At 43.1% G+C, this 27,515-nt stretch overlaps 1 protein-coding gene across 4 annotated transcripts in view; it reads right to left on the bottom strand.

The window, feature by feature from the left end:
* TRIO (trio Rho guanine nucleotide exchange factor) overlaps positions 1-27,515 on the bottom strand; it is a 441,700-nt gene that overhangs the window by 162,915 nt on the left and 251,270 nt on the right. For all 4 annotated transcript variants that reach the window (XM_050937381.1, XM_050937382.1, XM_050937383.1 and 1 more), the window contains exons 14-19: positions 25,764-25,959; positions 24,965-25,131; positions 18,825-18,944; positions 15,267-15,458; positions 14,218-14,367; positions 11,931-12,045 (exon numbers count right to left, since the gene is read on the bottom strand). In XM_050937381.1, coding sequence (XP_050793338.1) covers positions 11,931-12,045; positions 14,218-14,367; positions 15,267-15,458; positions 18,825-18,944; positions 24,965-25,131; positions 25,764-25,959 — 940 coding nt within the window. The remainder of the gene's footprint in view (positions 1-11,930; positions 12,046-14,217; positions 14,368-15,266; positions 15,459-18,824; positions 18,945-24,964; positions 25,132-25,763; positions 25,960-27,515) is intronic.

Below are 27,515 nucleotides of genomic sequence, written 5' to 3'. Positions count from 1 at the left end.
GCTTATAATCCCGTTTTTTCCGTTACCTGTTCCACACCTCCGTTTTTGTGACTAGAAATTAACATTTTCAACTGCTAGACTGACTCACAATTTTATCTCCTATTGTGCAAACCTTCCTTCCTAGTTTTCTCTATTTTATTTCTCCTCTTGCCCATTTGTACTCTGAATTCTTAGTAGGTATCACTTCTGTTCACATTATGCTCATACTTGTCATCCATCCCCATCAATGTGACATTTCCCTTAGCGTCTTGCCAGCATCAATCCTATGACTAGCTTTGCTGTTACTTCAAATGAGTGGGCCAAGTTCAGTAGTGGAGGAGCACACAGTGTGGGAATTAAACTCATGCACATTGACCAGCTTCTCTGGATACAGCATATCGACGAAGTAGCCAGTGACAGGCAAGCAGCAAAATTCAGAGGAATCAAAGCAGAAATGGTCATTTTCATAATTGTTCAGGCCAGCCCACAAAGCGATCTCTGAGGGAGGATTACACAGATGAGCCAGAATATTGGAGACTTATTTTACATATGATTAAATCTGAACCATGTAAAATAAGTTATAGTATACAAAAATATCTAGATCATAGATTCAAAGCCATATAAGCTGTTAAATGCCCTTCCCAAAAAGAAGCATAATAAAATAACACTGCAACCTTAACAGAGTGAAGTGCTCAAAGTTAGGAAATGCCAGAATTAAGATTGCTTATGCAACTTACATTCTCACTCCCTTGGGCCAAATGCATTATGATACTATCTTTAATTGCATGTGTTATATTTGGATCCAGCAGAAAAGACACAGAGACAGAAGGAGTTGATAGAAACTCAGCTGTCTGCTGTGGTGGTAGTTCTATTGTTCTTGCAGCAAAAGTGAAAAAACAACATGAAAGTGAGGCTCTGCACTGGAGAATAGGGGAGTGCTCAAATGTTTAAAGGGACAGGACATCATAACATAATCATATAGTATGTTTTTCCATGGGGCCACAGCTTCATTCAGTGAAAGGACAGTTATCTGTTCCGTAACTGGTGTTCTTTGAGATGTGTTGCTCATGTCTATTCCACAGTAGGTGTGCCTGCTCGCCACGAGCACCGGTGTGTGAAGTTTTTCCCTTAGCAGTACCCGTAGGGGGAGCGCCCCCTGGAGTGCCGCCTCTATAGCGCACTATAAGGGGAGCCGCATGCTCCCTCCACCTTCAGTTCCTTCTTGCCGGACCAACTCCGACAGAGAGGAAGGAGGGTAGGGTGTGGAATAGACAAGAGCAACACATCACGAAGAAAGCCAGTTATGGAACAGGTAAATGTCCTTTCTTCTTTGAGTGATTGCTCCTGTGTATTCCACAGTAGGTGATTGCAAGCTATGTCTGATGGAGATGGGCAGGAGTTCACAGATTCCCAGGCTGAAGCACAGCTCTACCAAAGCCAGCGTCATCCCTGGCGTGGGAGACAAATCACATAGTCCGATGTAAACCTGTGTACTGAGGACCAGGTAGCGATTCTACAGATGTCCTGGATAGGGACATGGGCCACAAAGGCAGCCAACGAGGCCTGAGCCCTAGTCGAGTGAGCCCTTAGGATAGGTGGCGAGGGAACCCCTGCTAGGTCGTTGCATGTCCAGATGCACGATGTAATCCACCGGGAAAGCCTCTAGGTGGAAATCGGTTGACCCTTCATGTGCTCGGCTGAAGCAACAACAGTTGCGAAGACCTTCGGAATGGCTTAGTCCGATCCAGATAAAAAGCCAGTGCCCTGCGCGCGCACATCGAGCATATGGAGGCGGCGTACCTCGTTAGAGGCATAAGTTTGGGACAGAGGACAGGCAGGAAGATGTCATGGCCCATGTGACCACCTTAGGGAGGAATGCAGGGAGTGGGCAGAGCTGCACCTTGCCCTTGTGAAAAACTGTGTAGGGGGTTTCACAACTCACGGCCCTGAGCTGACGTGATAGCCACGAAGAAGGCTACCTTCCATGAAAGGTGAGACCATGAGCATGTGGCTAGGGGCTCGAACGGGGGCCCCATGAGGCAAGATAATACCAAATTTAGATCCCACTGAGGAACAGGGGGTCTATCATACGGAAAGGACCAGTCTATTCCTTTGAGGAAACGCCTGGTCATGGTATGGGAGAAAACCGAGCAGCCCTGGACCGGTGGATGGAATGCCAATATAGCCGCCAGGTGCACCCTGACGGAGGAAGGCGCCAGGCCCTGAGTTCTAAGGTGAAGGAGGTACTAAAGGATAAGTTGGAGCGAGGCAGACATTGGGGAAGTACTCTGCTCACCCACTCACCTGGAGAACCTGGACCACTTCACCGGTAGGCTTGGTGCATGGATGGCTTCCTACTTTCTAGGAGGACACACCTGACCCCTTCCGAACACCTTCTCTCCTCCACATCTAGCCATTGAGCAGTCACACTGTCAAACGGAGGGTGGCTAGGTTGGGGTGGAGGAGGTGGCCCTGGTCTTGGGAGAGTAGGTCTTGACGGAGTGGCAACGGCCACGGAGGGGCCACCAGCAAGCCCAGGAGGGTCATGCACCAATATTGCTGGGACCAAGCTGGGGCGATCAGGAGGACACGTGCCTTGTCCATTTTCACTTTCTCTAGGGCTTTGCCGATGAGGGGGAATGGGGGAAAGGTGCAGAGGAGCTGACCCGACCATGACAGGAGGAAGGCATCTAAGATCGCATTCCTCCCAACCCCCGCTCTGGAACAGAACTGGTGGCAACGCCGGTTCTGTCGGGTCGTAAACATGTCTACTTGGGGAGTGCCACACGCTCGGAAGAGCTAGTGAGTGACCTCTGAGTGGAGCAACCACTCGTGTTGGGAGGAGAAAACCATGCTCAAGCAATTGGCCTGTGTGTTGTTGACACTTGGCAGGTGGAAAGCTTTCAGGGAGATGTCGTGGGCTATACAGAACTCCCAGAGGCTAAGGGCTCCCTGGCAGAGGGCCGAGGACCTCGTCCCGCCTTGCCTGTTGATGTAAAACATTGCGGCGGTGTTGTCCGTGAGTACTCTGACCACCTTGCCACACAGTTGTGAGCTGAACGCCACACAGGCTAAATGCATTGCCCTGAACTCCCTGACATTTATGTGACGGGACAACTCTGTGCCGACCACATCCCTTGGGTCTGTGAGTTCCCTATGTGGGCCCCCAGCCCAAGTTCGACGCATCGGATGTGAGATCTAGTGATGGCGTTAGGTCCCGGAAGGGAATCCCTTGGAGCATATTGGCCAGCCAGGACCACCATTGTAGTGAGGCGATCACTGGCGCCAGTACTGTGAGGACTTTGTCTAGCCTATCCTGGGCCTGAGAGAACTCTGAGGCCAGCCAGAATTGGAGGGGCTCCATCTGAAGTCTGGTGTGGCGGACTACATACGTGCACGCTGCCATGTGGCCCAGGAGCTGCAGGCATACCGTGGCCGTGGTCACGGGGAACTCCATGACTGAGGCTATGAGCTCCTTCAGGGTCTGTAACCTGCCATGGGGAAGGGAGGCTGTAGCCTTGGAGGCATCCAGGAGAGTACCTATGAATTCTATGTGCTGAACCAGAACCAATGTTGACTTGGCCTCGTTTACCAGGAGGCCTGGGTTAGCACACGTAGCCAAGAGCAGCTCACATGGTCCTGTACCTGAGACCGCAAGCTGCCCTTGAGCAGCCAGTCATCAAGACAGGGAAATATCTGGACCCATCGGTGTCTGAGGTAGGCCGCCACTACCTCCACACACTTTGTGAATACCTTGGGCGTGGTGGACAGGCCAAACAGGAAGACTGTAAACTGGTAGCGGTCCTGTCCCACCAGGAAACAAAGGAAGTGTCCATGCCCCTCGAATATATGGATATGGAAGAATGCGTCCTGAAGGTCCAGGACCGCATACCAATTGCCAGGTCTAGAGCGGGTATGATGCACGCTAGAGACCCCATGAGGAACCGGCATTTGGCCATGAACTGATTGAGGTCTTGTAAATCCAGGATAGGCCTGAGCCCCCCTTTTGTCTTTGGTATAAGGAAGTAACGAGAGTAAAACCCTTTTCCCTGGAACTCCCTTGGAACCTTCTCCACAGCTCCCAAGCTGAGGAGCCGACCCACTTCCTGCAGGGGTAAATGTGACGGGTCTTTCCTGCTATCTGAGGGAAGGGGTGGGGGGTCAGGGGTGAGACAAATTGTGGTGTGTAGCCTTGGGAAATGGTGTTGAGGACCCAACGGTCCGATGTTATTCAGGACCATTCAGCAAGGAACGCACACAAGCAGTTGCTGAAGGCAAATTTTATTGGTAGGAGGGTCCTCTCGGGGACCCTCCTGCAACCAGTCAAAAGCACCTCTTGCCCTGCTGCTTGCCCCCCAAGGGCCCAAGCTGCGAGACTGCGTTTGAGATCACCTCTTTTGGGTCTTGAACTTCTTATAGGCAGGCTCACATTTTGGCTGGGGAGCCATGGTGGGAGCCTGCGGCATAGGCTTTTCCTTGGGCAGAACGTAAAGCCCGAGGATTTGAAGGGTAGTAAGCGAGTCCTTCATGCCATGAAGTTTCATGTCTGTCTGTTCTGCGAACAGGTCCTTGCCATCACAGGGAAGATCCTGCATCACAACCTGCGCTTCCGTGGAAAGCCCAGCCAGCAGTACCCACAACACCCTGCGCATGGACACCACTGAGGCCATGGACCAAGCAGCCATGTCAGTTGCATCCAATGCTGCCTGCAGAGCAGCCTTCGCAGCAGTGGCATCATCCTCAATGAGCACCTTAAATTCCTTCCTTTCAAGCTCTGGAAGGGAGGGTTCGAATTTAGGCAGTGATTCCCACAAGTTTAACTCATAATGGCTGAGGAGGGCTTGGTGGTTGGCCACCCAGAGTGGGAAACTGGATGACTAATAAAGTTTCCTACCAAACGAGTCCAGCCTTCTAGAGTCCTTATTCTTCGGTGTAGGTCCTGTTTGACCCTGTCTCTCCCTATGATTTACAGATTCCATCACTAGGGAGTTGGGGGCCAGGTGGGCATAGAGATTCTTGTGCCCTTTCGTGGGCACAAAATATTTGCGCTCTGCCTTCTTTAATATTGGCACAAGGGAGGCCGGCATTTGCCAGAGGGCACTGAAAATGTTAGCCACCCCTTCGTGCAGTTGGAGGCTCAACGCTACTTGCTTCAATAGCTCCTGGTGAGCCCTGAAGTCCTCCTGTGGTGCGGAGGAGGATGGGGCTGCAACCTTGTCCTCCAGCAGGGGGGAGGAGGCCGGTACGGAGCTCTGCACGTCGGTCGGTGCCGTGGGATCTACCCCTTGGTCAGACTCCTTGTGCGGTGCCGTGAATCCATGATCTATCCCTTGGAGGCCTGGATAGTGAGGTGGATGGTAGGTCCGACGAGAAGGGGAGCGCCTACAGTGCCTGTCCCTGTCTCATCGATACTCTCTGCTTGGCGTGGAGTGGTGCCTGGAACTCCAATCTGACAGCACCCAACCAGACAACCTAGTGGGTGATGAAAGCAAAGGCCGAAGACTGTGCCCTGATAGGACGCTGAGTGGCGAGTGGGCCCGAGAGTGGTCCCCTGATTGGGATCTGCCTCAAGTCAGGGTCGACTGTCTAGAATCCAGCGGTGGCTTGCCTCTAGAGCAGGACCCGGGTGCCGGTGGTGCCCCAGGTACCTGCAGAGTCAATGTCTCGGGCCACCTGCAGGGTCTCCAGCGTTGAAGGCATCTGGACATCTGGAGAGGCCCGAGTTGATGCAACCAGGCTGCTCCGCTCGACATGAGTCAGAGCTCTGGAGCCTCCGGAGGAACTGGGGCTGCCCGATGCAGGTCTAGACTCTCCTCCTGCTTTCTATTGATGCCGCTGAGAAGATGGGCCTCTCTCTGTTTCTTAGACGGGGAGCGGTGCCAGCCACCAAGAGGTGCCAAGGGATCTCTGTGTACTGAAGACGAGGGGCCCGGTGCCGAATCTGATCGGTGCACCGAGGTTGGGGCCAGTTCTGACTCCATAAGAAGGGCCCGAAGTCTAATGTCTCTTTCTTTTTTAGTTCTAGGTTTAAAGGACCTGCAGATCTTACAGTGGTCACTAATGTGGGATTCACCCAAGCAGTGGAGACAGTTGGCGTGCAGGTCACTTCTGGGCATCGACCGCCTGCAAAAGTAGCACGATTTAAACCCTGGGGCACGGGGCATGCCCCGGCCGGAACACTAACTAAGTGAACTGAAACTTGTTGACCTAATGAATGCAGGTACCACTAACAACAAACGACAAGTTCTGGGATTAGATGCAGCGAAGCGGAGCTGGAGCAAGTAGTTCTGGCAGCAAGAAGGAACTGAGAGTTGGGGGAGCACGAGGCTCCCCTTATAGCGTGCTATAGAGGTGCCACTCCAGGGGTCGCAGCAGCACTCCCCCTAGGGGTACTGCTAAGGGAAAAACTTCCGGCACCGGTGCACATGGCAAGCACGCACACCTACTGTGGAATACACATGAGCAAGCACTTGAAGAAGAATTAGGAGTTACTCAATATTTCTTTTTATCCTCCTGGTTCAATGTGCAGCCCAGGCTTAACATAATGCACACCATTCAAACTCTACACTGAATACAAAATTATTGATTTTATCCTGGATGTTTGCAGTGCTCTCACTATAGTCTAATAGTGCTTCCACAAACATCAACATATCTTCACAAGAATCCTATGAGATTAGGTAGCACTATCCCCATTTTACAGCTAGGGAACTAAGCGTAAAAGAGATTAAAGATAAAATTGTCATAAGCATTCAGTAATTTTGTATGTCTGATCTGAGAGAGACAGGGTTTTCACAGTGCTTATTTTTACAGCACATTATGTATTAAAAGCTCTGCTCCAATAGACTTCATTTTCAAGAGCTCAGCACTTCACAGATCTAGACCCAGATGTCTCATATGGCATGCCACACTTTCCTGGTGCCCAAACAGTGATGAGCTGTGAACAGTTTGGTTTAAATGACTTGCCCAGCAAGTCTGTGGTAGAGGTAGGGATAGAATCCAATTCTCCAGGGCAAATTCAACTGCCTTAGCCCTGAAACCATGCCTTCTCTTTCTACTCAGCACCCAACTTCTGCAACAAATGAGGCAGGGTCAGAAATCCCACACAGCACTCAGTGGATTGCGATTGCTTTTGCGAGAGATTATAGTCTATTGTGTACATGAATATTTCAAGACTGTTTAAAGTATGGATTATATCAATGTTCATGCATAGTATTGACAGTACTATACTAGAGTATCATGGAAATGTGTGTCAAAGGAGTTTTATAGACAGGTATTATTGTGCAGTATCCTGCCAACAGAAGAACATTGACTTGGACTGCTTGAGATCTGCTTCCACTTCTAGCAGGAATGAAACCCACAATTAAGTTATGAGGTGTTGCTAACAATTTTGTTCAGGATCCTTACATTTAGTTATTAAACTTAGGACCATAGATAAAATTAAAATGAGCACATTTGGCATTTTACTGGTACTCTGCCTAAGAGTACCCACAAACAGACTTTTGTCATGTTCATCCAATTTCATTTCTAGCATCATTCAATGCTTCTTAATATAAAGAACCTCAAATTTGTAAAAACAGATGACGAGGACGTGGCTTTACTTTTAGACGCATGGATTCTGATAATTTGAAAAAATGTCCTATTACTGATATTTGAAAATTGGCTGCTGTAATTGTTACTCCAGGTGTTTTGGTAACTTTTATGTCATGGGCAGGAGCCTCAGCCCTGAAGGAAGCCCCCCACCATCCTCTCCTTTTTAGCCTGTCTCCCCACCCACCCCTCTCCTGCTGGCCATGAGAAGCGAGTGCTGATATGTGCTGTCTTGCGGGGCGGGGAGGGAACGTGACTCTGCAACCTATATCCTGTTTCTGCAAACCCTGTAGAGAGCTTACTCGATTGACAGTAACTTTTATCCTCTCTGCTCTTCCCTATCCTTGTCCCACTCTCATGCCACTGTTCGGCAGTGCCCATGCCCCTTTCTTAAACCTGGCTCCTACCTCCTGTCCCTGACTCTCCCCTTTCCCTCTCTCCATCTATTTGAGCCCCCTGCACACACAGTTTGCTCCATGAACAAATTCAGCCCATCCCTCCCTCCAATTTGCCCCCCACCTTTTTAGCCTTGTTATTCTTTGTGAGGGCAAAGTAAGGGCAGACGCTTCACGAGATGTTACTAAGCATGCTCAGTAACAGCAAAGCAGCAAATTGTGCCAGGAAGCAGTCTGTATTGCTACACAGGCCACGCTCCCAGCCGTGTGACGTGCATGGTAGATACAGGATAGCTGTGCACAGCTTACAGGGCATGTTAATACTAACTTGGGCAATGCACAGTACATGGCCGACAGGACAGCGAGTCAGCCCATTAATATTATGATCTCCTAATTTGGAAAGAAGGGCAGTACCAGCCAAAATTGTACCTCTATCCCCCTCATCTGAGCTCCCATTCTCCTTTTCTGTCACATTGACCTCAATCACATTTTCCCCATCTACGCTGACAGTCTATCCTGGTGAAACGTTTCCCAGATTTCTGGGGAAATCTCAACATATTACAAACTTTTGAACTGGACACTACATAAAAATGGACATCTTGAGAATGACGTAACTGGTGTCAACTGTGATACACAGCATGTAAGATCCACTTAGCTAACTGGAACGCAGTCCATGCTATCGGAACACTGTACAGATGGTGTGCCAGTGAGGGACATTTGGCTGTGCTTTTGCAATGCTATTAGTTCTTTTGGATGCCAAGCGCCAGAAAGAGATACTGTAAAACACGGCATGAAGTTATATAGCAGTGTGTTCAATTCAGCTGTTGACAAGCAGCTTTGCCTATTTCCATCTCTTGAATTATGACCTCTTTTATTAAGAGTGGCCTCCCATGCCTCTTCTTCCAGAGGTGGTTAGGACAACACTGTGTTTCCTAAACTGTTTTGATTTGTTTTGCAGGTACCACAAACTGCACCTCTTGAAGCCTTCCTGAGATAGGAGCAAAAGTAATGGATATAAGACAGAGGATCACCCAGCCACCTCCTTCATTAAGTGGGTGTCTGGTGTGCGGTGAGGGAACGGAAGGGAGGGACATGCCACAGCAGTAGACATGAACATACTTTTAAGCCTTCAGTACCAGACTTGACTGGTTCCATGTCACTGTGCAAATTTGGAGAAGAATTCCTCCCTCAACCTCAGCCCGTGCAGTGCTCTTCGTATACAGTCTGGTTACTGGGGCTGTGTACAGGGGAAAGGATTTGTGGCAACAGGAGAAGATGAACATTTCAGTCAGCTATAGCTGTAAGCCTTTCAACAAGATTCCCATCTTCCAGGAAGAGGATTCTCAGCTAACCTTCCTCCATTCAGTGGGTTCTAAATACTTCATTTAATTTTATGAAATAGGCATCCAGTGTGTCCTTGGACAAAGCCTTTTAAAATTTGAATTATAGGTTTGTAGAAAGCCTCAAAGATTTGTTCCGTTTTTCCAATGTTAAATTTATGCTAAAAGTTTTAATATCTGTTTACAGAGCACAGGCTAGCAAAGCAGACAGCATTTCAAGCTGTCAGATTCTTCTATGAACAAGAGGGAATGCAATGACTCTGAAACGTATTACAGCTTGCATTTGACAAGAAATGTATCTATGGATTTATTATAGTCCTTTATCATACTCCTTCCTTTTGTTTTTCTTAAATACACTTTGAAAAAGAAAACCATCATGTCACATTCTGGTTTCTAAATCATACAATGACTAGATTATCTTGGCAGGTACCTTCCACACCTACATTCCCTATAATTCTATGATTAGCTGTTCAGCTACCACTGCAGTGCTGAGTCCTATAAAGAAAAAAACCTCAGTGTGCCTCAATACATCTTTTCAGCACCATTACATTGTTTTATGAAAATGATGAAGAATTTATTCAGATGAAAGGCGTATATTGCCTACATGTAAGTTATTGAAGATTTAGTTTTTCCTACATTTAAGTTATTATCTTCTGTGACTTGTATGTCTGAACTGAGCATGCCAGCAACTATGTTCAACAGTGGTCCTCAACCAGGTGTATGCATACCCCTGGGGGTACGCGGAGGTCTTCCAGGGGGTAAGGCAACTCATCTAGATATTTGCCTAGTTGTACAACAGGCTACATTAAAAACACTAGCAAAGTCAGTACAAACTAAAATTTCATACAGACATTACTTCTTTATACTGTTCTATATATCATACACGGAAATGAAAGTACAATATTTATATTCCAATTGATTTATTTTATAATTATACGGTAAAAATGAGAAAGTAAGCGATTTTTCAATAATAATGTGCTGTGACACTTTTGTATTTTTATCTCTGATTTTGTAAGCAAGTAGTTTTAAGAGGTAAAACTTGAGGATATGAAAGACAAATCAGACTCCTAAAAGGGGTATAAGTAGTCTGGAAAGACTGAAAGCCACTGATGTAGGATACCATGAAAAGTACAGTACAGGTACAGTAATACCCTGGAGGACACTGACTGGTATTTCTCTCCTTTCTTCACTTAAATCTTTCTGATTTACAGTAAGTGAGTTGATTGCACACCTACTGTGAATGTACCAATAGCAATCAGCTTAAATGCAAGTAGTTTAAAAGTATTTGTTGCTATACTGCACCATTTCAAATTCTTACTTAAAAGAAAAAAATCCATGAAGTTGTAAGAAAAACCCCTTATGTAAGCTATATATTTAATATGGGGCCATACTGTACATTGTCTTAACCTCTCTATAAAATAATTCATGTTTTATCCTTCTCATATTCAGTGGTGCGACTCCATCCCTTGTGAACGCTCTTCAGTCTTCCATTTCAAACCATGTATTTGTCTGAAACCCACAATTCACTTCCCTCATAGCCAAAACCATCTCAGATGGCTGCTGACATCCACAAACATAATTCAACGTGGCTTAGCTTTCAATTTCAACATAGCCAGACTGTTCGAAGAAGCAATTGCAGAGAGTTCTTCAAACTGCAGTGCAATGAGGGGACAACCCTTCCTTCTGCAATACTTATACACACTGTACCGGTCTACCCCAAATGCTTAGCCGTAGTTGAAGTGTGGTTGGGGGAACCAAAATTGGCAAACAAGCAATCATAGCTCAAAAATCTATTGAAGAAAGATCCTTATTGTCCCAAACCTTCTCTGAGTTCTATCCCATTCCAACTCCATTTCTTGTACCTCATTTATTTTCTGAACTTAAGTCTATTGGTGTAATACCACTGATCTTTGTTCTTTCTCCATCTACTCTTTCACTGTAGGCACTAACATCTCTCACATTCTTCACCTGAGTGGATCAGTACTACCTTAAAGTCTTGCTCTGCCTAAATGAATACTGACAATTTTCAAATCCCATCTCAAGATCCATCTCCTTTTCTCCACCACCACAACTGCACATATATTTGTACCTTTAATAGAGCCATTTTACCCTAATACCTGGGCTTCTCAATTATCCTATGCTCAATCAAGTGGCTTTAAACTAGTCCACAGATTCAGTAGGCCATTGTCAAGGGGCCCAGTTTTGTGTTCTCCCAACACATAATTCCCATTGCATTTTGGTATAGCCCAGAATACCAAATGTGCTTATACAGACTTTTTGGCTGTGGAATTCTCAACACTTCTGCATGAAGAGCATGATACAAAAATAAACTATTGTGTTTACTCAAGAGCAGCAATGCATTTAAGTCTCCATTTGCAAATTAGACATGACATTAAGTTTGAAATATACAAACTGATAACAATCAAACTTTATTTAGGTGTGACACTTTTCCCTTTCTTAAAATTGAAGAACAAAGATGAGTGGTTACCAGCTATTTTAAACTTTCACCAGGTCAATCACCTATTTTTTGTTAAATCTGAAATACTGTATCCTCCCTGGCAGGTGCTCACCCTTATCTTCTCAGATTTGTTGCAGCACATGAAGGCCAAATTCCTAAAAGAATACTTACTTTTGACTTGTTGTTCAGGAGCTTTGATGTGGGTCACCATCCCTGGCATGTTTACACTATTCCTGTGCAGGTATTTCAGGAAGACATCAGCATTCCTCCGAGCCAGAGTACAAGCCTACAAGAAGATTTGATAGCATTTGATATTGCTGTGTTTGATGGGGCATTAACAGACAGATACACACACATACTTTTTTCTGCTTACTATGTCCTATTCAATACAGAGCAGACAGTTAAAAAGATCACTATTTTCAAAGCAAATAGCAGTTAATTCAGGACTAGCACTGAACACTAAATAGCATTACAAGCAATTTATACCTGAAGTTACTTAAAAGCGATCATCTTCTCCATACTTTTAAGTGCGGCTCAAGGTACACAGAGTGGATTGTATTTATGTATTTGGCATTATTATGTAAACCAAGTGCACAACTTTCAGTAATCACCTGGATATTGTAAAAGACCCACCACTAGTTTAAATGGAAAAAATAATTGCTCTGCTGAAATTAAACCAAAAGTACTGAAAGAAGACATGCCCTTTAAAAGGTCTTAAAAGCATTCAAACCAAAGGGCAACAAAACAGCCAGAATCTAGTTGCATTGCCAAGACCCAGCATAGCTGCCTTCCTAACCTGAACTTCTGACTATATATCAAATACTATATATAGGCCTCGTGTCTTTTGTTTGTAATGAAGCGGAACATCAAAATACTACTTTAAAAGGTTAGGTGAAGACAGCACAGATATGACCAATGACAAAATCACTGAGACAGTAATTTATCAGATCATATTCTCATAACAGCCCAAAAGTTCAGACATTTGCAACTGAGAGATCCATTTGACACTGCCCCTACAGTTATACTAAAATTCATGTTTTCAGTGGTGTTTGCACCTCAGCATCGAACACTAAGAGGCTTTCAAAGGTTTCAGTGAGGCATATTGATACGTCTTTCCAGAAATTTCAGAAGAAGTCTGTATGAATAGCAGTCCACTACTACTGCTTATTTGTTATACTGAGAGTCTAATCTTTAATCCATCCAGGAATAATGAACCTATGTATCCCAGCAATCTTCAGCTGCTTGTTTAGCCAATTTCCTTATCCTTTAATCTCTTGGGTCAGCCAAGCAGGCTAAATACAAGCCAATGACCTCCAAAACTGCTTCTGGATTCTTCTAGTTGCTATCTTAGCTCAGTCCCAACTGTGGATCAGTAGCAACTGGGTTCAGTGCTACAGGCCAACAGACTTATCAGATTTATTTATGACCAGATGGGGGTAGAGAATGAAAGTGATAAAAACTGGTGTTAAAAGATCCTTTATTCTGACTTGTCAATGGACACTACTCTAACACCACACTACAGGATGGGCATTCTGTATATTTACTGACCATATAGTATTTTCCATACAGTCACATGTCCCACAGGTAGAGGCTATCACATTTATTTTAAAAGTGCCACTGACATATTACCATTGCTAAGACACCTTGCTTATCAGCAAAAATTGAATACAAGTTGCCCAATACTTCTGCCTCATCTTTTCTTCAGATTGCTGTTGTGTTGAATTTCTTGTACTATATTTTAAGGATTTCTTATTTCTCTGGAAAACAGCAGCCTTCACCCCCTCACCCCCCTCTCCTGAGAGTCTCTCCTCACTCTCCTTCTGCTACCCTTCCCCTTTCCAAACTGGGCTCTCCTCTTCCCAAGTGATTTTTTATTTACAATTTGGTTACAATTCTACTCTTAAAATAAAGGTAGTGGTTCAGATTTTGTAACAGTAATACTCAAAGACATGGTGGCACTATAGCGTTTGGAGCTTTACTGTAGTGTATAATATTATTTTGTTATTAAGAGCCATTATAAAATACCACAGAAGAAGGAGCACAGAATCAGGTTTCCCCACTGTAGCTCTAGCACTGCTGGAAGCTGCTTTGAGTCACTGGGAGCCACTGTACTGAGCGGCTGTTGCTTCTTTTAAAGAAGTCTCTTTCAAGTGTTCTGGGAAGCGGTGGCTGCTGAAAAGAGTGAGTCTCAATTGCACATCTATCACAGTGGGATGCCCGATTCTCTGTGCTCTCTGCTGAAGTTGAACTGGAAAGGTAATTATATAAACTGGCAATGTTCTAATCACCACGAGAAACAAACAGTCATATGCCATTTCCTGTGTAATCGCCGTTCAGGAGCTCACAAAGCCATGCACATGTCACTGGGTTTTTCTTGGGTTTTACGGGTCCATTCGAGATATGTGAAGCAGAGGATGTAACTGCATGCCTCCCAACATGTAACCAACAACATCTTTACCTTCAGGAACGCTTCTTTTTGTTCAAGGTGCTTGCTTATCATAGGGGTCACGTGGTCTGTTTCAGAGTTGGGACCCAGTTTGTCTGCTCCCCCACACCAGTCTTCTTCCCGCTTATATTCCTGCTCCAGACTCTCCAGCACACTGCACACCTACCAGCCAAAAGGAGACAAATATCTCTAGTATTTCAGATGAACAACACTGTGAAGTAGTGTGAGCCAGGAGACTTGAAACCAAGAACCCTAGACATCTAATCCCAGCTCTGACATAGATGATGACTGTGTCTCTAATTTATCTGTTTTCCATCCCTTCTCTCTAAAATAGGGAAACTGCCATCACTTTCTGCCCAGGATGTGATGTGGATTAAAACTCATGAAACACTTTGAAGATGAAAAGTAAGATATGGGTGATAACATACTAGTTATTTATGATGATAGGATTTTAATCAAGCTATGATCAGAAGTGCTTTCTTACATGAGAGGACATCTGCACATATGAGACTTTCCCTGGGTGAGGCCCTTTCCAGAAACTGAAAATCCAAATCAATTACCTAATCCGGATTTGAAACACTGGGGAAAGAAAAAAAGCTAAAGAAGAGAAGATGAGGATTTAAGATGTAGCTGATTTACCACTAAAGACAAAATCTAATACCAGAGGAACATTTTAGAGGAAATCCAGTATGAATGTTATTAATAACATGAATAATTTGTAACTAAACATTTTACAAACACACTTTTATCAATTACATGTGGTTTTTGCTTTCTGCTCAGTATAGAAAATAAAACTTCACTGACTGTACTGCAATTTGGTTACAGTCAGTTTCATTTTTCTAGACCTCACTTAATATAATACTGTCAGCGTTTCCAAGACAGCATGGGAAGTTCTAAATAGAAATTTTTAAAAAATACCAACATTTCTGCTAATATCATTTTTATAAACTTGAGCTCTAAGGTCATTAACTCTGCCACTGGAGCCAAAGGTAATTTTATAATAAAATACCACAAATCCCTTTATTATTCTGCAAGACATAGGTCTTCAAGAGTTCCTATACCTGCTCTGATGTTTTATAGAAGGCAACAGAAGCATTCACAAGTTTGAGACGGTCCTCCATCTTGAGCATCAGCTGCTGCCAATGAGAAGCAACTTTCTCAGCGCAGTCCCTGATCATATCCATATCATAATGATTAGCCTGCAGCATCGCCTCTGCTTTCTGCTGTACCTGCAGAGCACTTTGATGTGTTTTCTGATAAGTTGAAATAAAATATTTAATTGCATAACATTTAAATGCATTTGCTTAAAATCCATGTTTCATTTTCTTATTTGCAATATTTTCTACACACGTATATCAGACAAAGGAAATAAAGGGTCACCAGTAGGTTGCAGCATAACTTTTTCTAGATAAACAAATATGAAGTAAATGCAACAGAGACTGAAATAAATGCAACAATTGACAGTGACTATCAGTCTACAAGAGCAGCAACTGTAAAGCAACAGATTATGCAAGCCATACAATGCTCGCCAAGTTACAGTACATAAACTGATTATAAATTATGGCTTCCAGGTTTGTTTTCTCTTTGAATATGGAGGGGAAAGGTAGATAAAATGGAATGTTCTGGGTCCAGATACCCCAGGAAAGAACAAACAATTGAATCAACTGATTGGACACAATACTACTGTGCTATAAAATAATATTGAGAACTGTCTCTGATGAAAGCTGGTGACACACTGGTGATTACTATCATTGCGAAATGTATGTACTAACAATATATGAGGAATTAGGAATATTCACTGATATTATGCTTTAAAGTCTGCGACCAAACAAAGGGAGAAATGTTTTTTCTCCAAGACAGGGAGGAAGGCAGCCTTCCACATATCTCCACTGTAAATTGAGCATTGTGGAATCCAAACAACAGATGCTCCTTTTACATACAAATCAAGAGGGAGATGGGAAGAACAGCACAAGCCTAAACACCAGGGTGCATCCTGAGTCTGGGGACAAAACAGTGAGTTTTGGAAATATGTAAGGGGATGCAAAAAGCCTTTTCATTTTTGTGTCCGTCTCCAAGGGGACGATTGGGTACAGAACCCTTTGAGCCTATGAAAGTTGATGTATGTAAGGAAATTGCTCGGGCAATGATTGTAACTGGTGAGAATTAACTTTTAGCCACAAGAAGAGCATTTTGTTTGTTTTATTTGTAATCTTTCCCCTCTCTCTTTCACTCTTACTTGTAATCACTTAATTCTTCTTTCACTAGGTTCCTTGATAATAAACATATTCTTGTTTTATTATAAAAGCATTTCAAGTGTGGGTGTTCAGCCAACTACCAGGTTGTTGTTTGTTGTCTCTTTGGAGGCAGCAAACTTGATAACTTCTCTGAGGGTTCAATGAGAGGGACTGGATGCTGCAGGGGCAACTTGGCTCTGGAAGGGCTGTTGGTGTCACCCTGCAAGGGCTGGAGCCAGGTTGAGGCCACTGTGCAGTGAGCTGGCTGTTGGTTTCAGGGCTCTGAGGCAAAGCTACACAGCACAAAGGTTACAGGACAGGCAGTGACATAACCTCTTATTGGTCTGGGTGAAACCCAAAGCATCACAGTTTGATTACTGGATATCAGAATTATTCTCTTCATATAAACTTTCTTGCAGTCCATTTCACACTTATGTGGAGTGAAAATGGATAGAACAAGTATCCAGGGGGATGTGAAATGAGCCAACTGATTATTTGTTATTGATAATACAGAACATTTTGTCCCCCAGCGAAAACATACACCTGTTTGTAATCTGGAAGCCCTATGTATAAGAAGTTTGATTATATGCAAGTGCACTACTGTAAAGAAAATATTCAAATTAAAATTTGTCATCATTTATCCCTACATGGATAAATACCCATAGCTCAGGAGAGTTATACTCAATATCAAAGCTTTCAAGAGTGAGGACACACACTGCAAACAGAGATGGGAAACAGAAAACTCCACAAAAAGGCAGCAAAACAGAAGGCATTTACGGTAAAATGGAGTTCTTCTGAAAACAAACAAGCTAATCAATCACTAGAGGCATGATTTTAGTGTTCTGAAAAAGTAAAATACTGAACAAAACTTTACACACTATCTCCCAAAATAGTGCATTCAAATTTGTGCCAAAATAGTGCATTAAAATGTGCCTTTAATTTTTGTCCAATTGTATACTGAAAGGATCGACAGGATTAACACTAACATACTAATAATGCAAGTTCAGTTAGGAAGGCCTCGTAAAGATCACATTAACATATTAACAAAACCTACTAATTTACACTTACAATACTCTGAAGTTATGAGACCATGTTAGGAAAACTTTTATCTTATTTGTAATGATGCAATTTGTGTACATTCCCCATTTGTAACCAATTTATCATCTATTATATTAGCTTAGTCTTAAAACCTAAAAACCCACAACATCCTATTCTAAACCACTGTTTGCAATAGTCTTTTGTTTGATTAAATCTGTCTCAGCCATTTTGTAAATACACAATTTAAATATTTATATAAAGTGAACTACCACTGCCCTTGACTTATTAAAAGCACTGCACTGACACAGAGCAGAATCACGACTGTCAGAATCCCTGCTTCTCAAAACTCGCTTTCCTAGGAACTGTCCTCACCTCCCTCTGTCTATTCACCCCAAATGTACACACTCATGTTATTAACCTTTTTGTTGTTGCCCAAGTGGTGAGAGATCTATCTAGAAGGTACATATGGATTTAATCTATTCTTCATGTTGATTTATAAAAGAGGTGGGCAAACTATGGCCCGCGGGCCACATCTGGCCTGCTGGACCCTCCTGCCCGGCCCCTGAGCTCCTGCCCTGGAAGGCTCGCACCCAGCCCCTCCCCCACAGCCTCTGTGCCCTGTGCTGCTGGTGCAATGCTCTGGGTGGCGGGGCAGTGCAGCTGCAGAGCCTGACCTGACCTGGTGCTCTGTGCTGCGCAGTGGTGTGGCTGGTTCCAGCCAATGCGGCTGTAGTTCTGACAGCCACGGGTGCTCCAGGCAGCGCAGTAAGGGGACAGAGAGCAGACACAGGGGGGAGGGGGGAGGGGAGGAGGTGGATAGAGAGCAAGGGAGTTTGGGATAGTGGTCGGGGGCATAAATAGGTGTTGGAGTGGTCAGAGGGTGGGGAACGGGTGTTGAATGGGTGCAGGGGTACCAGGGGGCAGTCAGGAAGGGGGGGGGATTGGATGGGGCAGTCAGGGGCAGGAGTTCGGGGTAGTCAGGGAGAAGGTGTGGTTGGATGGGGCAGGGCTCCTGGGGAGGGGGGTCAGTCAGGAATGAGAGGAGGGGTTGGAATGGGGCAGCGGGGGGCAGTCAGGGATGGGGTTTCCAGGGGTGGTCAGGGTACAGGGAGTAGATGGGGCAGGGGTCTGGGGAGGGATGGGACAAAAATGGGGGGAGGGCCTGGCCACACCTGGCCGTTTGGGGAGGCACAGCCTCTCCCAACCGGTCCTCCATACAATTTCCAAAACCTGATGTGTCCCTCAGGCCAAAAAGTTTGCCTGTCCCTGCTTCATAATGTTTGCCATGAACTATATCATAAGAGCCCATCTTACTGGAGAATGGCATGAACACCACACTTTTCATACCTCTATAGCATGCTGGAACTGTTCATGTTCCCTTTGCAGCTGTTCTGCCTCCTGCAGGGAGCTAGCCGTGATAAGCCCCGCATTTAACATAGACTCCCCATTTCGGATCCAGCCCAGCACCTGAAACAGAACACAAGACAGCACAATTTAGAAGTCCTCCTCTGATCAGCAAGAAAGGCTCCATTTCTATTATTACACAGAAGTAAGTTATTTGCAATTAACACTACTTAAGGAAACAAGACTTGTTCCACAACATAATGCCCTTGCCAGTGCCTGGAAAACAACACTACGTGAAATTACAGATCCAATTTATAACAGCTAACACATTAATTTAGCTGTCTAGCTGTCATGTTTCAGATCAACAATTTGAACTGTGAGCATAAGACTTAGTAACTGTACATTTATGACTATTTGCACATACAAATGCTAAGATAATGACCACTGGTTTTTTTGTTTGTTTTTTGCTTTTAATTCTTAGTTGTCAATAAACTTGGACTCGAGCTACCCTTAAGTCATCCATTAAGCCTTTTACTGGGGAATGAAGCATTAAGTAGAACATATTGAGGCAATCTAAAGGATTAATGTTAATGCATGTTTTGGGCTCATCTCTCCCTTCTGACTTTTGAATGCTCATGGGTGAGTAGTTCTGCACTCCCATCAAGTGTGAACCCCACTGTCTGGCACTCACAAGAATAGAATCCCATTTGGTTCCCAGTGCAATACAAATGTGGTAGCACCCATACACATCAGTAGCAGGTTTAAAACACAATGTCAAGTAACTGGTTAGGGTGTTGCATAATCACAGTAACTTGGAATTGGATCTTTCCCCTCCAGCAGGGGGAACAGCGCCAAGCCTAGTTCTCCCTCTGACAACTCAGGAAGTTACAAACAGCAAGACCTCTCTTGACACTTATGTTCTGTTTATATTATATGTCACTTCTACCTCCCACGCTGTCAAAAATGTCACCATATTTATATGACTATCTGTCAATATCTAGTTTGACAGTTAAGCACTTAAAGATGGAGTTGTCATGATACGTTGAAAGCATGTCAAGGACAGGAAACCAGAAAGGAAGTTAAAGAAATTAAACATTCTATATAGTCTCAAAGTGAAAAGGGTTAAAGTAGAAAAACATGGAAATGCAGAGTTAAGGTACCTGAAACAACTATAACTCTGTTCTCATGCTTCCACCAACCTGCCTACCCTACTGTAAGGTATCTCCACTCAGAACAAGCTTCACAGATCCAGTAACTGACCTTTAGTGTTGCACTTTTTGCCAATTTGGCCAGGAATATTTTAAATCAAGGTATTTTGAGGCTTCACTTATTGATTTTAACAAGTCCGCAGCTGTGGGGTATATGTAGCAAGAAGTATTATCCTATTAGGAAGATCCGCAGCCACAGAGAATCTAATTAATGTACATTTGAGAAGTTAAAATGGTGATGAATTCCCCAACATTTGTCATAAATCAACTCACCAGGAAGACTGGAGTAAGAATTGTATAAGTCTCGAAGACAGAAAGTTAGTACTGAAGTATTGTCAAGTTAAATGCCATGGAGGATGAATCTATTCATGTAGATGGGGCAACTGTTAGCATGAAGAGCATCATACAGCAAAGAAATTGTATTGGTCATACTGTCAAAGTTTAACTGCACATGGGCATCATCTCCTCTCAGCTATTATGAACAGTTCTCAACATCACAGTTTGTAAACAAGGAGGATGATAATTTAGATCCACAAAGCTTCTTCCAGGTGCATTTCATATTAGATTGTTTCTCCTTTCCCCAGTTCAAGGAAACTGCTAGCTTGTTCTCTCCCTCATTAATATTTCTCATCTTCTATGACAGGAAGGCATATGATGGTCTCATAAGGTGCAGTGGAAAAGAGCTAAGGTGCAATTCCACTCTTTGTCATTTTATAAATTTGACCTGGACAACTAACTAGCTAACTACACTGGCCTACAAGCTATTGATTTATGCTACTTTAATGGACATTAAAAAAATGTAGTTATTTTTTAGAAAGTCTTAAGAATTCATCGGGGAAACTTCGGTGTTTGTTCTTGGTTTCTCGAGCTAGAATGTATTTCAGTCTATAGCTGTGAAGCATTACTATGGTATAATGTCAACACAGGAGCTTTTGAATGGCTCAGGACCGAGTGGGGGCCTCCCTACAGGAGCCCCCTTCTATGATTGGGACATATGTTAAACTCCATAAGCTCTGGTGGCCCCACTATAGATATCAGGAAGTCAATGGATATAACAAACACCATCAGAACACAGATTTTCAATTTTTTTTAAAATCTCAGTTAAAATTTAACAATCAACTTTCTGAAAATAGCGTTAAGGCACGAGTGCTGACACTGAGAAACAAGCAAGTTTTGTAAAGGTTAAATTGAGTTTCCTGAGGCAAAAACTATTAGATTACTTACGGAAAAAGCACACCACCCTTATTTTTCAAGCCAATGTCTGATATGTGTTGCATCCAGTTTACCTTTCACTTCCCCAAAAAATTCTCTTCTAGCCAGACACCACACATCTCTGGAGTTCAAGTCAAGCTCTACTAGCCCCTACATCTGAAGCAATCTCTCTTCTTGCACACCAAGCATCCCGAGTCCCCTCCAAGTCATACCGCAAAACCCTTCTTCTATACCACTCTCCACTGCTATCTACTCTTGCCCTACCCGATTCTATTAGGCATCTTAATTTAGCAAGCAAATCTTTTATGTGATGTATTAAAGCCTCTGCTCTTCTTTTAGCCCTTCCCCTACCTCCTCATTTTCCATTATCGTTCTAGTTCGTGGTTTTATCTTTTTTTTTTTTTTTTTTTTTTAATAAAAAGCTGCACCAGTGATAGAGGTACAGTAATTAAGGCACCAGCACCCATGGATGTTTTTATCACCATGTTCATTTGCTGTGCTCAGAGCAGGGATGGACAACTCCGATCAAAATATAGGTAGCCGCAAAAGCCTCATCTTTACAATGCTCCCACCATTGTTGCTATCACTGGTGGAGTTGAGGGACAATTGTGGCAACTAAATCCAGCACAGGCACAGCTTATTTGTTTCCACTAGGTGGTAAACAGCTTGAGCTATGGACTCCTTTTTCTTCGCAGGGCACCATGCCACACTGCTGCGATACGTAAATGAATCATGAAAAAAAGTCAGCAGTAGCAGCAGTTTTCACAGCTGGGGTGGGGGTGGGGGGCTCTCAAAATCATGACTAAAATGAAAAGCTGGTTACAATCTTAGCCCTGGAGAGAGAGAGCCTCTCCATACCGTAATGGATGCTTATGTCCAGTTCAACAGTAAATTGGGCAGGAAATCACAGTAATTTAACCCTGGAAACCATGTGTTCAGGGCTTCCGGCAACAAAATACAAACAAAACAGTCTGAAAAGGAGATTTACTATGTCATGTTACTCTCAGATAGTGCACGGGCTGTGAGCTACTGAGCTACAAAGCACTTTCCAGTTCAGAGGAAACAGCAAGTGGTCCTGCTTCCTGGCTTAACGCCCTGCCCCCCCAGCCCCCCAAAAAACCCTCATGTATTTGTATTAACATAACAAAAGTCAGAAGAAATAAAAGTTACTAGTCCAAAAACACTTCAAAGGGTGTTAGTAGAATTCTAAGGAGACCATACAAATACAAAGTATCAGATTATGTTTTTAGCTTCAGACACTTCTCAGTCTCAAGCTGACAGAAGCATTTTTAGACTATATGGATAAGGAGCGATAAGCTTACAAATTAAGTGTTTTAACATATACATGCACCCTCTCAGTTGTGTGTTTAAATAAGTATTTATATTAAGCACAGTTTATGAACTTATTTGAAAATTCAAACACCTTTGAAAAATGTGACAGGTCAAGAATGACAGTATTAGAGTTAATATAAAACTCTAGACAAATAGAGATGGGTTCTTAATTGTTGATATTAAGGTATCACCTCGAGACAAGCATAATAGGGCCCTGATTTCTGTTATGACCTATACTAACCACAAGAGAGAGACTTGCCTTGAAGAACTTGCAATCTAAATATTCTTTATAGCTTGCACACTTTCATGTGAACATTCATAAATCTGAAGGGACCAAAAACAAAAAAAGAACCAAAAAAAAATATACCCAGAAAGATGCTCTGTAAACAGCCTATCTCCTGGGTGGGAATATTACTGTTTTATGACTAGGCAGTATCAACAATACTATCTTGGCAAGTGTTTTTTATTTACAACACTAGAAATGTGCTCTAGTTGTAAAGGGCCAGATCCAACTGCCTTTTAAGTCAGCTGAAAGATTCCCACAAACTTACTTCAAGAAGAAGAGGGGTCCAATCTCAGCAATTAACATCTATATAAGAGGCTTATGTTAAATGTTTTCAATACTTTGGTTTTACAAAAAACTTGCAATGCCCACTTTAGCTAGGATTACTAATCACTAAGAAAAAAGAAGAGTCTCACAAGGTGTACAGAATAAATCCTGAAATCACATCTTAAGCGTGACACTGATATTTTTCAGCAGTATATCTCTGTCAACTGCTGTAGGACATGTGATCAGCAACACATATCAATGCAATTTTCAACTGTTCCTCCTCTCTCGTTCCCCCAGCTCTCATACACAAACGAAGGTGACAGGACAGTGTACGCTATAGTAAGAATTATGTACATGATTAAACCGTAAATGTAGTGTGTATCCTATATTCTAAAATGAGATTGTTTCAATCTCACTGGAAAGGGAGGGGTAGGGCAACTGATACCACCATTCTAGTCCATCAGCATTTCATAAAGAAAAGATCCTGTCTCAGCTGGTAAGAGAATCTCTGCAATCAAGAGTATATTGTGCAGATTGGACATCATAACCAATTGGCACTTTCCTTTCATCTTCACAAGACAGCATGTAATAAACAACAGAAGGCTGTCTAAGCTAAATCATTGTAAAATCTCTTCCACCTCATTCCTCTTACATTAAAATAGTAGTTTACACTCTGTAATCATTCCAACAAGCACAGCCTAGAGTGCATCAGTCTGCACACTGGCCAACTATAAACATTTAGATAGTTCAAGTTACATTAAAATAGGGTGGTCACATACTTCACAGCTTCTGCAGGCTGAGCTCCTTGCACACCAGGGGCTCCTTGCACTCCTTCATTCCCTTTCACTAGCTCCCGGCGGGGAGGCCCTCCCATCCACCCCCTCTACTTCAGGGTTCCCTACAACCCACCTCAACCCCTTCCCTCATGCCAGGGGCTCTTTATGCTCCCTGCTCTCTCCTATTCCATACTCCAGGGGCTCTGTGGGCTGACCCACCCCCTCATTCCCAGGTTCCCCAGTCTTCCTTAACCCAGGCCCCCCCATTGCCCTCCTGTCTGGGAGTAAGTCATCCAGGGTACCAACATTTTAAACTCTATTTGGACAATGGGTAGAGCTCAGATGGGGACTGTCATTAAGCTGGAAGGTGCTAATAGGAGCTAGAAGATGTTAATGGCTGTCATCAACCAGTTCTTAGATCTATGGACAATTAGAGCTGGCTGAAGCTGCTGGCTCTGTCACCAGGTGCAAGGGGTCTGTATGCCCCTTTTTCCCCTTCTGGCTTTCTTAATTTCACCAAAATCAATAGACTTCTGGCCACCGATACCTAAAACCATCTCTGAAAATTTGGATTTGTCTACATGCAGCATTCCAAAGTTATCGCATTACAGAAAGACAGAGATGCCATCAAGTTGAGTGAAAGGCCTCACTTTGCTGAGCCAATACGATGTGCCCTGCTGTTACACATTATCCCTCCTCACTGGTAAGTGATGCAAGCAAGGCACCTGAGCTAATCTCATGGCAGAGCTCAGGGAAGATTTCAAAGGATTTTTTACTGTCTGTTACAGGGAAGATATAAAAATGAACGAAACTGAACAGTCTAACTGCTCTTCAGACAGCATTGTTCCATAGCAAACAGTAATTGTTAACAACAATTAAACTGGTATTATCCGCTTTGAGAGTCGAGTGTGCTAGATGCTTAATTCTCAGCCCAAAAACCTGCAAAAATAAAAAGTTAAAACACTTTTTTCTTACAACATAACTATCTTATTTGCATACACATGTCTATATATGGAACATATACACACACCTACTCACAATGCACAGAACATATTTAGCTCATACCTGTTTGACTTCAGCCTGCAGGTGGCGCAGCTGCACACACTGTTCTAAGTGTTTCCGATGCTGTTCCGCTGCTGAGTCCAGCTCCTGTTGTTTCTCATGAAGAAATTCCAGCAGATCCTGAACACGAGTTGCCATATCTACATCTCTGTCGCAAAGCAACTCCACACCTGTGGAGATCCATTAATTTGAAACATACCTGGATCTAATTTCCAGGGGAGTTCCATATTATAATTATTATATCCTAACCATTTTCATTTCAGTAAAATATACGTAAATCTCAAAGAATTTCCAGGTGTTTTACAATGAGCAAGTGAATGCTCAACATTATCTTAGGAGAAATCCTTAAAGTCTATAATGATATCTTGTGAAGGGTTAAATGCAGCAGGATATTGTAAAGAAAATCAAGTGAAAAGGATTAAGAAACTAAAATATGAATTGCTTTTACTTGTAAAGTCAATGCATAATTTACAGACATGACTGATCTCAAAATAAATTCCCTGTACTATTAATTCTATTTATCTTTCTATTTACTTTCACATCCTACAGAGATTCTTCCACTCCCACTTTAAATCTGAGCATTTTAATTGTTAGTAGGATCTATTTTATGAGTGATCAGCATGCTTCATCTAGTTTATTAAAATGCTATGGAATTATTTTCCAGAAGCAGAATACGTGTCCACTCCCCTCTTGATTGTGATTAATGGGAATCGATGCCACTTTCAGACGCCCTGTTAGTATCAGTCTGGATAATCCCTGTAAAGATATTAACCGGAATAAGATGGGGACAGATCCATCTTACCAGAGGCCTGCACTTCATTGACATACTGCAGCAGATCTTGTCCTTGGTGTATGACATCAAAGGTCAGGTTATTCATGGTCAGGGCTTTGTCTGCATGGTGCTGGAGTCTCTGCTCTGCTATTGTAAGATCTTCAGTGTCGAAGTCATTCATCTGCTGAGAGAGCTCATCATTCCACGATTCAAGGTCTGAAATTATCTGATAGAGAGAAAGGAGAGGATTTTATTGGGTTTAATAATTACAACTTGTTCCATTTGTACTAGAGAATCAGATGATCAGGAATTCAAAAACAAGTTAGAAGAACTATGCTTTCCTCTCCCATCTGTTCTTTCCCCAGCTAACAACTTCATAATATCCATTCAGCAGATCATCTAAGCTACAGACTAACATAACTATTACTGACTTGTACAAACACTGGGCTGTCTGAGCAAGTTTTGGAAGTTATTAGTTTTGTTATGTAGGCAGGCAAGAAAATTCTGCTAATTTGGGAGGTAAGGAATTCCTCCCTGAGGTTTGCGCTGGCTCTGTAGGCCAACAGCAGAGCGTGCGTCTGTGTGTGCACATGCACTTTTAATATCAATTTACAAGCACATCACTTTGTAGGCAGCAGAATTATAGTGTTTGTACCTGGGTAAAAGAAAAACTTTGGCATAACACCTCAGGTAGAAAATCTATTTGCTTACGCGAAGAGTGGTAAGAAAACACAGTCATATAGCAGCATAATATGCCAGTTTAGCCGTCAGCTACGCCACTCAGATGCATTAATAAAACGAACCAATAACACCACACCTTTGTGAGCAGGAACTGTCGGTTTTCTTGAGCGTGTTCCATTACCAGCTAACTGCTTAACAAAACTCTTGTAGTAGTATATTGAGAATTTTATGAAGAAACGCTCAAGTGCAGTAATTATATAACGTATCCAATCAATCTTACATTCTGAAATCTTGCTTTTAAGTGTACTCAAACTTAGTTTACTTAGATCTACATGTCTCTTGACACAGCTTCAACATCAGTTACATGGTATTTTAGCAAACCATCTTTTAGTACTTCAAATCAAATGCAGAGTCATTTTATTTCTTCCCAAGTGAGTATTTTTCCATGTGTCAATTTGAAAATTAGCAGCACTCTTGTAGCTGATACCATCGGGGAGATGTTTACATGACAAGCACTAGAACAGCACATCTGCAGTACTGCAGCAATGCCGCTGTAGCATAGACCCTTACTACAGTGATAGAAGGTTTTTTTCCTTCACTGTAGTAAGCCCATTCCTTCAAGAGAAGCAGCTAGTTCGACAGAAGAATTCTTCCACTGACAAAGCGCTGTCTATACCACTGCGTACGTTGGCTTAACTAGGTCAACTTAAGTTTTGGGTGTAGACCAAGCCTAAGGCATAAACAACTATCAGAAACTGCAAACAGTTAATTAAAAAAAACAAAGGCAATTTATACAAAGTTAGCACAGTATCCCAATGGAATATCTGCAAGCCTCACTGTTGATCAGACTGGATTACTTTCTTGTGATAGGTTAGAAAAAGATAGAACAGCCAGAGGACTCAAACCAACCTGTTTCATACAGAGAAACCTCGAACACCAAATGATCTGGAGCCTATTACCTATGTTTTACTACAAAACCTTTCTAGACTCCCATATGTTTCACTGAAAATTGGCACTGGCATGAGAAAAGAATCATCATACAAGCCAATTTGTTGGGACAAGACTATTCCTAGGGCATTGTGATTTGGGGAGCAAGACAGA

Source organism: Gopherus flavomarginatus, chromosome 2 (genome assembly GCF_025201925.1).
Source record: "Gopherus flavomarginatus isolate rGopFla2 chromosome 2, rGopFla2.mat.asm, whole genome shotgun sequence".
Classification (NCBI taxonomy): Eukaryota; Metazoa; Chordata; order Testudines; family Testudinidae; genus Gopherus; species Gopherus flavomarginatus.
Note: the sequence above shows the minus strand (reverse complement) of the source record. Positions and strands in the feature narration are given on the sequence as shown.